This window comes from Notothenia coriiceps, unplaced genomic scaffold (genome assembly GCF_000735185.1).
Source record: "Notothenia coriiceps isolate Sejong01 unplaced genomic scaffold, NC01 NC01_scaffold00037246, whole genome shotgun sequence".
Classification (NCBI taxonomy): Eukaryota; Metazoa; Chordata; class Actinopteri; order Perciformes; family Nototheniidae; genus Notothenia; species Notothenia coriiceps.
In genome coordinates, this window is record NW_011369947.1 from 5,599,462 (window position 1) to 5,611,564 (window position 12,103).

The 12,103-nt window shown below is 44.7% G+C and overlaps 1 protein-coding gene across 1 annotated transcript in view; it reads left to right on the forward strand.

The window, feature by feature from the left end:
- Positions 1-5,320: 5,320 nt before the first annotated feature.
- The window catches only part of scn2b (sodium channel, voltage-gated, type II, beta), a 16,582-nt gene continuing 9,799 nt past the window's right edge, over positions 5,321-12,103 (forward strand). The window contains exon 1 of the mRNA XM_010795512.1: positions 5,321-5,534. Within this exon, the coding sequence (XP_010793814.1) occupies positions 5,462-5,534 (73 nt within the window). The 5' untranslated portion in view covers positions 5,321-5,461. The remainder of the gene's footprint in view (positions 5,535-12,103) is intronic.

A 12,103-nucleotide genomic window follows, 5' to 3' on the forward strand; every position in this document is an offset into this window, starting at 1 on the left:
GCACGCACGCACGCACGCACGCACGCACGCACGCACGCACGCACGCACGCACGCACGCACGCACGCACACACACACACACACACACACACACACAAACACACACACACTCACACAAACACACTCACACACACACACACACACACACACACACACACACACACACACACACACACACACACACACACACACACACACACACACAAACACACACATACCATGTATACATCACTTCAGGGGACATTACATTGACTTACATGCATTTCCACACATCTTCCGGCGCAGACTGAAAACTCATCTCTTTCGACTCCTCTTCGAGCGATAGAATTACTAACAAAGCACTTATATACTAATAAAGGACTGGCTTATCTAAAGCCAGTTGAGTAGCACTTGAAATGTTTTAGCTCTATGAAACCTGATGCACTTATATGATTCTGTTTTCTTCAAGGTTGTATCTTCCTGGTCGAATGCACTTATTGTAAGTCGCTTTGGATAAAAGCGTCAGCTAAATGAATGTAATGTAATTTCCTGGAAACTTATCCTAACCTTAACCATAACCAACACATGCCTAACCCTAACCCTAACCTTAACCATAACCAACACATGCCTAACCCTAACCAAGTATTCACCCTAAAATTAATTATTCCCTCCATTTTGTCCCCATAAGGGAAGCGAGTCCCCACACGTGACTGTGTAAACAGATGTAGGTCCCCACAAGGATAGTAATGCAATGCCACACACACACACACACACACACACACACACACACACACACACACACACACAGAGGATAACTCCTATTCTAATTCCTATAGGTATCCTTATATACATATATATATATATATTACTTGCTTGCTACATTACTTACAGACATGTACACATTACAATAGCCTATCATGAATTTACAATGACTGCATTTATTTGAATGCTAAACATGAATTTTTACATATTTATATTATTTTATTTTTACTAAGAGAGTGGGGGTTTGATATTCTATATTTAAGATGTCAACATGTTGCAAAGTTTAATTTCCTCCAAAACATCAACAAATGTACAATAAAAAACAAAAACATAACAAATATAAACCTTAATGAATACATTCAAAGAGACACATACAAACATGGAGCAACAAACAGTTGATAAAAACAGTTGAATTGTGAATTTGTTCATCCCAACTCTCAGAACACTCAACCCAACACTTGTGGATAATGGAATAGACACACATGTGTTATTTGACAGTGTCCGGACTTTAAGCCTTCACTCTGAATGCACTGAATGCATGTAGAGTTTGTATGAGCTCTTTATCATCAGTCAGCAGCTTTGTGATGCCCACCACAGACTGAGAGTCGCCTCACTCTGCTCCTCATGTTTTCTAACCACTCCTCTAAAGAGCCTTTTCTCTCCTCCTGCATTCCATAGCTGCCTCCTCCCTCAGTCACTCCTTATAGTATGTGATCGTCCTTTCCTCTTCCCTTTATCCTGACATCCCACATCTTTTCTGAAGAATCTGTCCATTCAAATAAATCATTAAAGGTGGGGTATGTAAGTTTGAGAAACCGGCTCGAGATCGCTAGAATTTGAAAATACACGACCGGAGAAAATCTGCCACTTCCTCACAGAGCCCCTCCTCCAACACACACGAACGCGCACATGACCAATGAGAGCACGAGATAAGTTTGTGCACAGATGGAAGGCTGACAGGCAGGTAGGCCATCCAGTTACTTTAGCTGGGCCGGCTCAGATGATTGGTCGTGGTTTTTACAGTACTACGGCTTCCACAGATGACATTTATTTATGGATTTTTTGTCAAAGCACTTCAGATATTCATTGCTATCGGGATGTTAAGAGCATTCCATGGAATATAACAAAAAGTGTATCTCGAGCCGGTTTCTCAAACTTACCTACCCCACTTTTAAGTCTCTTTCACACTCATGGACTTAGAGGTTGAGTCTGCAAAGGAGTAAGGATGTCACATTAGGTCATGAAGACTCTTTAGCTGACATGTTCTCTTTACGTCTTGTTTCCACATGTGCAACTCAAACAGGAGGTAATGCACTCATATTGGAACCTGCGTGATGAGTGTTTGCCAAACTCTACTTTCCGTTTGGTCTTTTGAGGCAGACTTCTGACAGGCTGTATGCCACAGGAAGTAAAATGCTAACTTCCTGTGGAATTAACGAAATAACTTAAAGGCTATCTCATATAATGAAGTGGCTTCACAGGCAAATTGGCTTATCGTATGACCAAAACAACAGTTAGTCAGATAGTTTAACAGCATTTGAACAATTTGTTTCTTTTCTAAATATGGCAATGGCTACAGCAACTATAATTAAAAGTAAATAACAAATCATTATTACATCCATATGAATCCCGCTATGCATTCGGTTTTTGCACTAGACAGCAAAAAACACACCATTCCCCTTCACTGTGGTATTTCTATCAACCCATAAAGACATGTACTGTATTATGTGAAACACTAGATGGAGCACTCCCTATACTATTAGAAATGACAGACACTAAACCACCTGTTTAAAAACAAAGCATATCCACTTTGTTCACAAGTCCACATTTCTGAGTAACCCAATTCATGCTGCTGTGGTGCCTTGTGTACACTGGTACCTACTTTTATTTTAATAAACACTACTTTCACATGGCTTTAAGAAGACGGGTTGCAACCACTTCACATCCGGTGTATTCATCAACCATTCCTTTACTTCTTTGCTAAATGATGCGGTTTTTATAAAAGACTAGAGGACATTATATCAGAGATGGACATTTTAATTGCCTGTTTTCAGCCAATGTTTTGTCTCAGTACATCTTGATTTTTTCCCCTTGCCCTGCTAAGACATGATTATCTAATCACCGTCAGCTGTGTGACTCGGGTGTGGCCTATTTAAGAATTCAGAGCCTGTGGCCATTTCTCAATGTTGAGTATACCTGCTGCAGAGCCACTATTTCAAGTATACTACGTCATCGAGTGGCGCCGAAGGACTGTTTAAATGCATGTTAAATGCCCAGCATTCGGCGCCACTCGATGACGTAGTATACTTGAACTAGTGGTTCGGCAGTTTACTCGACATTGAGAAACGGCCTATGTCTCTGTTTCTGTCGTCGTTAAGGCTCAACATGGAGCAAATAGGAAGGGGAAAAACGCTTCACTCTCTAGAAGCATCTCTTTATTTAGATCAGTGGTTCGCAACTGGTCAGGCCTCGGGACACACTTTTATCCTTTGTCAATAAATCGCGACACGAAATTTTGAAACACTCAAATCTATTCAACAAAGAATTGTGCTGTAATATATATATACGCTTTTCAGCATACAATATTAATTAAAGTGAAGTACAGTGCATATCCCTTATATCCCTTCACAGAACTAAAGAACGCTTTTAAATAAGGTTTAATGAGATGATGGAATCAAAGCTGAACTGTATAACATAAAAAGGCACACATGTTGAAAACCCAACCCGAGAAGGGGGTCTGAGGGGGATTCTCCCCCAGGAGATTTTTAGAAATACTAACATAAACTACGCATTCTGGTATACTCTGAGAAGAAAATAAATAAATGTATTACAACCCGACATAATAATAATATTTTATGCCATTGTTTGTGTTTCACTTTGTTCTGACAGCTTGCTGCTCCTCACAGAGAGAAGATCAAAGAGGAGATAGTTTGTGTGACTTACTTTAAATTGTGGATAAGGGTAGATAGCTCCCATTGTTCTGTGACCTGTCAATCATCAAACCGGGGGTCATATTTCATTATGTGTTCATTTCTATCTGAAGTTGTACCCATTGATGTATAAAGAATAGTTCTGGGGACTTCCTGCAACAATCTTGATTCTGATTGGCCAGAAGACTCGAAAAAACATCAGCAAAGATGTTGTATTGAGAAGATGATCACTACGTGACAGAAGTTTTCCAAAACCGTTTATGGCCTCCGGTACTTCCAGTCCAACGCCTACTGCATGCACAGCGTTAGAAAATCGGGCCTTCAAAATAAAAGTTTGACTCTTTTCCACCAAAAAAAAAAGAGGAATATTTTATTTTCTTAACTCACATCTGCGACCCACTCGAAATGGGTCCGCGACCCACTTTTGGGTCGTGACCCAGCAGTTGAGAACCACTGATAGATGATGTGTTGGCCCTTCACTCTTCTTCAAAACATCATCTAAATAAATAAATGCTTATAGAGTGTGAAGCACTTTTCCCCCTTCCTGTTTACTCCATGTTGAGCCTTTACGACCTCTTGCACTCAAGCTCTTACCACCTGATAAATCCCAGAGGGTTTTCAAGCTTTAGCGTTCAGAGAGGAATTTGGCAACTGTTTCACTGCAGCTTCTCTTTGTACTTTGTACAACATTACATCACACCCTCTTTGCGTCCTGTAAGTAACAATGTGAAAGGTAGATGGTATGAACCATGTGACTACCATTGTTTTTATTTCCCGGTATCCTCACCTTCTGCCTCCCACCAAGCAAGGATGGATTGGGGAATGATCAGGAGGGAGGTATGGCTGTGTTTAGTTTATTGTTTGTCTGCACGGCAGCCTGGTTTCTCTCAGAGGGGACTCCTCATCCTCATGACCCAAAACAGACATTATTGTGCACACATGGTCAAATACAGATGTGATATTTTGGTAGTGTTACCTAAAAAAACGTCCAAGATACAAAAGCTCCTGCTCCCACCTGGATAAGTGGTGGCTGACCTCTTCATTTACATTCACATTACAAACGTACACATAAGTGAGGGAAAATCAACATAAACTGTGTTAGAAAAGCTTATCTAAGCATCCTGGATAGTCGTAATTGATGATTATAATTTCAAATATACACGTATATGAGTTCCTTTATTTGGTTCTTTGATGATTTTGGATGAAAATGCTGTAACACATTGCTTTAAAATCTCTAATTTGATCAGTTTGATTGAAATGTGGAAACTGTGGAGACTATGGCATGAATAGCTAATGATAAACCAGCTAAATCAATGTATTTTATCTTATTGCTAATTGGTAAAATAATTGAACATGGTCAAAATCAAAATGCATTTGAAAAACCAAAGCCGTGTGCACCTTATACCCTGCATTTAAAATATTTTTCAATAAGTCATTCAAGGTCTATTTTGTAAATATTTGTTTTCTTTTTCCTTTAATTTCAAGCGTATAGGTGTTGCTCTTAAGTGTACACGTAATACAAACCGTTTGTTTACAACCTGTAGGAGAGGCAGATGTCCTCCATTTTACTCCACTTGTAAAATGTCCTGCCCTCCCTCCTCCTCCTCCAACGTACCGACAACCATGAGACCAACCTGCCATAAGGCTACAGACACTGCCAGCCATGTCCTGCCTATAAAACCAAACAACAAATACAGTTTTTAGCATATTAACGCAAGAGCAGAATTCCTGCTGTGTTTTTTAACGTATACATATTTTTCCACTGATAAAGGCTCGGTTTTTTTCCCGGAAGATGTGTTCCCCGGTACCGGAGAGGTCTGCCGCTCAGCTGCTGAGCGCGGCGCTGCTGTTGCTCTGGCTCTCCGGTAAGAAACAAATGGATCTCTGATCAGCTGTGCTTGTCCACTGATGGCTTTATGTTGACCCCATCCCCCTTTATGTCTCTATTCACCCTCTGTAAACATTATGTATGCCCCCGGTGCATCCACCCTTCAATAAGATGCTGCCTTTATAAAATAAATATGGGCTCATTGTGTACATCATTGTGTACAGTGTGTGACTCAGTGTGGGGACAGAAATAGGCCTATCATAAGGTGACACCAATGTGCTGTTTATTGTATTCAGCAGCACACATATACACTATGGAGGGTCCTTATTAATATCTAGGTGGCTTTAAATGGAGCAGATTTCAGCATGATATCAAATAGATCAGGATCATTTGCAGATCAAAAGCTATCAGATCAAAATGGGCTTCTACGTTTGATCACACACAGCATCGTTACTCTGAGTCGGGATGCTCAGATTAAATGTAAAACCGGAGCAGATTAACAAACAGATCCATCCACCAATGTAAAGCCATGTTGTGGTGAGTATATCAGCATTGAGCTTAACACTCTCCCCTCCTGCTGTTTACTGTGGTTGCAATGGTTGCCTGGGTGAAATGCTTTCCAGTGGTGAATGTAAAACTCACCAAACAAAGCAGGGAGGTGAGGTTAATGATACAGAGCACGATGATCTCTACAGAACAGATTATTCTGTTGTATTTGGAAGAGGGTTTGGAGAAATATCCGGATGATTAGCCACTGGTTGCATGTTTATTGACACAATAACACAGTCACCGATGATAAGGTTACCATAAGGATCTGGGGGGGGTTGTATTCAAAATCATATTTTCATCCGATTTCATATTGTCGCTTTAAAGAGGCCCTCTCATGCTTTCGTGGTTTTCCCTTTCCTGTAGTGTGTTTTTTTGTGCATGTAAATGGTCTGTAGAGGCTAAAATCCCTGTTTTCCCTCCAGAGGGAGTTTCTCTCCACACACCCCCACCCCCCCACCNTAGGATGGTGGGTCCCTTATCACTTCTTCCTCCTTCGCTCTTGACCCTCGGTTCTCGTTGTCTTTGTCGTTTGACCTTTTGGTTTCCACGGTGATGGAAAGTCTATTTATGTGTTCTTTTGCGAATAGGCTACCTTAAGTCTTACTTTCTGAGATATGTCCGTATGAATGACTGCTGAGTTCTCAGATCACATAGTGATGGAGCCTTTTAAATAGCCTTGTGTTGAAAAGGTGATATATCAAGTAGAACTTTGCCTGTTTACCGTTTTAGCGGTGTTTTCGGGTTCCCCTTCATCTAATGCAGGGGTGTACAACTCATTGTCCAGTGGACGGGAGCACCATTAGCAGTATATGGAGTTGCACTCAATAGGGCCGGTTGTAACTCAAAACTAGATACATATAAATAGTGTGGTGTGATAAGTTGTCGGGTAGCTGTTGTGTTGTGGTGTGTGTGTGAGAGAGTAGACAGTGGGTGTTCTTGTGTGTAAGTAACTGTGTTACATTGTGTGTAGTGTAGTGTGTGTGTTTAATATAGGGTAGTTTGGATGGTCGTGTAGCATAAGTGTAAGAGAAGGAGGAAAGAGAGAAGAGTATGTTTGTGTGTGTATAATAATATAAGGATTATATGTATTATAGATTACCATTATTTGGCTTCTGCTTGGATTAGTATTTATGGTAAGTATCATTCATAAATAATTAATGCTGAAATTAGAGTGTTAGGGCAAATAATTTGAAATAAAATATTCAACAATTAACCATGTTGTATATTATATTCTTTGCAAGCTCATGCAGGGCACGATCAAATGACGGCCGTGGCCGGCATTGTTTGGTCTTGGCCGCGCGCGGGCCTTGAAGTTTGACACCTCCTGATCTAATGTATTGTTCTCAAAGCTTTCATTTTTATTCAGAGTACGCTACAAAATGGATGAATAGGCCTGTTCATGCAATGAGAAAAGATCTTAAGTCTTCTAAATAACACAAGAAAATAACAATTCTCTCTCTTTCCCAGCACTGTAAAGGTAAGAAGAAAACACTATTGTAAAATATGTCCCAGAAAACCAATCAGAATAAAGCTCAAATCTTTTATACTGTATTGTCCATCAATATTTCGTATTACATTTTTTGCAGTATGAAAGTGCAATGAGAACTCTCTGTTTCATTTATTCTCTCTGTATAATGTTGTTGTAGTTATGTCTAGCTACAATTGTGTGTTTTGGAATTATCAGATCACTTTATCAGGGCTCAGTGGACCTTGTCTGAAATAGTTGCATTATAATTAGACTAAAGGCCGCTGTCGCCCATCCATCTGTAGAGTAATTAATTAAAGGGGCAGTAGGCAACCAGCTGTGACAACTCAGCAATCAGGACAAAGTTCCATTTTTAGCAGCTCCTTTCCTGGAGTTCCAGACTGACGAAGACCATTAGAAGGTCCTGCGGGAGTTCCACGAGGGAGGCAAATCCTACTTGATTTGAGCTAAGTATCGCTGGGTGTTTGTTTCTTTTTTAGCCCCTCATCTACTAATCATGTGTATTTCGCCTTCCTGTTCATGTGTTTCTCGCAATTATCATCTCCTAACCGATATAACTGGGTAACCGGCCTGCCTCTCGTTATCCCACATGCTCCCTGGATCCAACATCTAGTTACAGGTGGCTGTGGAACTGCCAGTCAGCTGTTCCTAAAGCTGATTCATCTCCTGGCTACGCTTCCCTGCAGTCTCTGGATTTCCTTGCTCTCCCTGGAGAACTGGATTACTCCATCCAAGCACATCCACCCAGCGCTCTCTCCACAGCATATTCCTTCACCCACCACACCCAGACCCACTGGAGAGGAGGTGGCACTGGTCTCCTGCTCTCTTCAACTGAGCTTTTTCCACTCTTCAAGCTACTAACTTCACCCTTCCACCCTTTGAATTCATGCCGTCACAGTAACACCATCCTATAAATTAACCATTGTTGTTCTCTACCGTCCCACCAGGTCCCTTGGGGGAATTCTTGGAGGAATTAGATAATCTCCTCTCACACATCCCCTGAATCGTTACAACTGGCCTCCCGCTGACTGTCTCGGGGACTTCAACCTCCATAGAAAAAAAAAAAACAGGGAAGAAAGATAGACAAACTATATAACTGTTTACCACCTTTGCTTTCTCCCTGTTCCTCCATCCCCACCACTCATAAAGCTGGGCAAGTGTCGTTGATCCTCTGATTCTCAACGGATGCATACTTCTAACCTATCTGTAACCCCGCATCCACCTCTCGATCACTTCTTCATTTCATTCTCTCTACCCTCTCCAAACCAAAAATCTAGTTCTTCTAATTCTGCAACTGTCCCGTAACTCCCGTTCCCTCTCCCCTCATACCTTTGGCGGGTACTCAGCCCGGCTGATACCAGCCCTCTCTCGTCTGACTCGTTCCACTCCTGCTCCAAACTCTGCTACAGAAACTCTCCTCTCTACTCTCTCATTCTCTCTGGACTCTTCTGATCCTCTCACATCTCGGCGGCAGCTCGTCAGTCCTCCCTGCTCCCTGGCTAAAATGATGCACTGTGTGCTAATAGGACGATCCTTTCCGGCAGTCTGAGCGGAAATGGGTGAAATCCAACACCAAGGCGACTTCCTAACCTATCAGGCCTCTCCTCCCTCTTTCTGTGCTCTCGTCTATCAGGCCAAACCACTTTCCTTTCAAGATAGTATCCAGCTTCTATTCCCAATCCCAAAAACTTATTTCCATTTCCTCCACCCTCTTGGACCCCCAAAGCCCTCCCCCTCCTCCCTTCTGCAAGCGACTATTGTTAACCACTTTGAAAAAAAGGTTGATGACATTCGTTCTTCTTTTTCTGACTCATCTTTACTCACCGCTGGGTCACCAGACCCTCCTTTCACCCACACACTGACCTCCTTCTCCCCTCTCTCTCCAAGTGAGGTTCTTACCCTCGTTACCTCTGCCCCCACCCTATCCCCTCAAACCTCCTTCAGACTATCGCTCCTGATATTCTACCGTTTCTAACCCATTTCATCAACACTTCTCTAACTTCTGGTCACTTTCCAAACAGTCTCAAGGAGGCAAGAGTAAACCCTCTCCTAAAGAAACCCACTCTCAACCCGTCTGATGTTATAAACTACAGGCCTGTCTCTCTCCTCCCGTTCCTGTCTAAAACACTTGAACGCGCTGTCTTTAAACAACTCTCCTGTTATCTCCATCAGAACAACCTGCTGGATCCGGACCAGTCTGGTTTCAAGGCAGGTCACTCAACAGAAACTGCTCTCCTTGCTGTCTCTGAGGAACTGCACACGGCTAAAGCAGCCTCCCTCTCCTCTGTCATCATCCTTTTGGACCTTGTCACGGCCGCTGATTCCCCGGTCCTATTTACTCTGTTCTGTGTGATATTTAAATGAACGTTGCAGTGGCCCTGATGTCATTGGCTGCCCATCCTCTGGGCCGCCTCGAAGACTGTGATTGGAGCTGACGGGCCCGACGCGCTCCAATCCCAGCACACAACCAGCGCACACCTTCCAGGGGAGGACTATAAAGCCGGTCGACTGTCATCATTCGGGAGGCTCTGTTGTGTGTGTGTACAGATGCCTCACGCTTCTTGCTTATTTGCTGTTAACTATGTACCTCTTGTGGTAGTGGTTACTGTTATTGTGATTTATGGTGTTTAGCCTAGTACTACGTTGAGTTGTTGTACTCACAGATATAGACATTTTTATTCATTGGGATAAACCCCTTGAGATGCACCATCTCGTTTTCAAGGGGGTCCCGACAATAGCAACAACTTACAGACATACATAAACAAAATGCAAAACATGACACACAAGACAAACCACATACAGTCTGTTATGTAAAATGCAAGCAAACAGCTATCTGTTTGTCTACAGTCTCTTTTTGGTGTTCGTTTTGTTGTAAATCCTTATCTCTATTTTGAACAGGTTCATTTTATTAGAGTCCTCCTTTTGTTTGCTCTTTAGTTTAACCTGCGCCCTTTTGGCCTTTTTTGTTTGTGCCCGGCCGTTTGCCTGCCTTTTTGTTTAACTTGTTGTTTTAGTGCCGAGAGACGGGAGTCGGAGGCGGGGTATCGAAGGTACAGGCTAGACTTTTATTAAGCATCTGCAAACACATTTAAACACTTCATACCCGGGAAGCGAAGACCGGCGGAAACAGGAAGTCCGGCTCACTCAAATGTCTTTGCAGAACAATACCCCAACCCATAGATCCGTGGGTGAATAATGAAAATCACCACACAAGCCCCCCCAGTATTCACGCATAGTCAAAATCCTCGTGCCTTGGAGGAAGCACCACCCGACCCCGGCGCGTACGGACCACAGGGGTCGAGGAGGGCGGGGCCGCAGGCGAGGGCAGGGGCGGGGCTGCAGGCGAGGGCAGGGGCGCCAACGAGGGCGAGGGCATCCCCACAGGGGGCGGGGGGCGGGCCATGGGAGGGCGGCCCCGACGTGGGGGCAGAGCCAACTCCAACGGCCTGGTAACGTCCACGTGAGCAGGTTTAATCCGATCAACGGACACAGTCTCAGGCCTGCCACCAATGTCCACCACCAGGCTCTTGTCCCCGTGACGTATGACCCTGAACGGACAGTCGTAAGGGGGGCCGCAGGGGACCACAGTGGGCGTCGTGGCGAATAAAAACGAAATCCGCCGACCATAATCCGGGGGACACCCGGAAAGCTGGGTTGCTGTGCTGCGACGTGTGGACGGGTGCGAATGTCCCGGCGGTCTCCAGCAGGGAGGAGCGCTGCCCGGCCGCAGACCAGGGCACAGTGGCGGTGGGAATGAATTCCCCAGGGACCCGTAGCGTCTGGCCATAGACAAGCTCCGCCGACGAGGACTGCAGGTCTTCTTTGGGGGCACACCTGAGGCCGAGCATAACCCATGGGAGCTTATCCACCCAGTTGCCGTCAGACAAGCCGGCACGCAGTGACGCCTTCATGGACCGGTGAAACCGCTCACACAATCCGTTAGCCTGGGGGTGATATGCGGTGGTGCGGTGCAGACCCCCAAACCCACAGCAACAGCGTTCCACAGCTCCGAGGTGAACTGAGAACCGCGGTCAGAGGAGAGGTCAGACGGGGTCCCGAAGCGCGCCACCCACGTGCCGATGAAAGCGCGGGCGACGTCGGAAGCTGACGTCGAGGTGAGGGGAACGGCCTCGGGCCAGCGGGTCGTCCTGTCCACCATCGTAAACAGGTAGGTGAAACCGTGAGAGGGAGGAAGTGGACCCACGAGGTCGACATTGACATGGTCAACACTCCTCTCAGGAACCGCAGAAAGTTCAAAAGGGGCCCTAGTAAGGCGGTGGACTTTGGCCCGTTGAAAGGCCACGCACGAGTCGACCCAGGACCTCACGTCCTTCACAAACTTCTGCGACAACAACTTCACGGACGGCTTCCTACCGGGGTGGGAAAGATTGTGAACCGCCTCAAAAATGGGTCGGCGCCAGGCCGCAGGGACCAGCAGTCGAGGCTGGCCCGTGGAGGCGTCACACCACAGCTTTGCGCCAGAGTCACCGACCGTGAACTCCTCCAGGCGTAATCCCGTGACCGAGGCCTTGAGGGTCTGGACCCCCATGGTCAGAGGCCTGGTCAGCGCC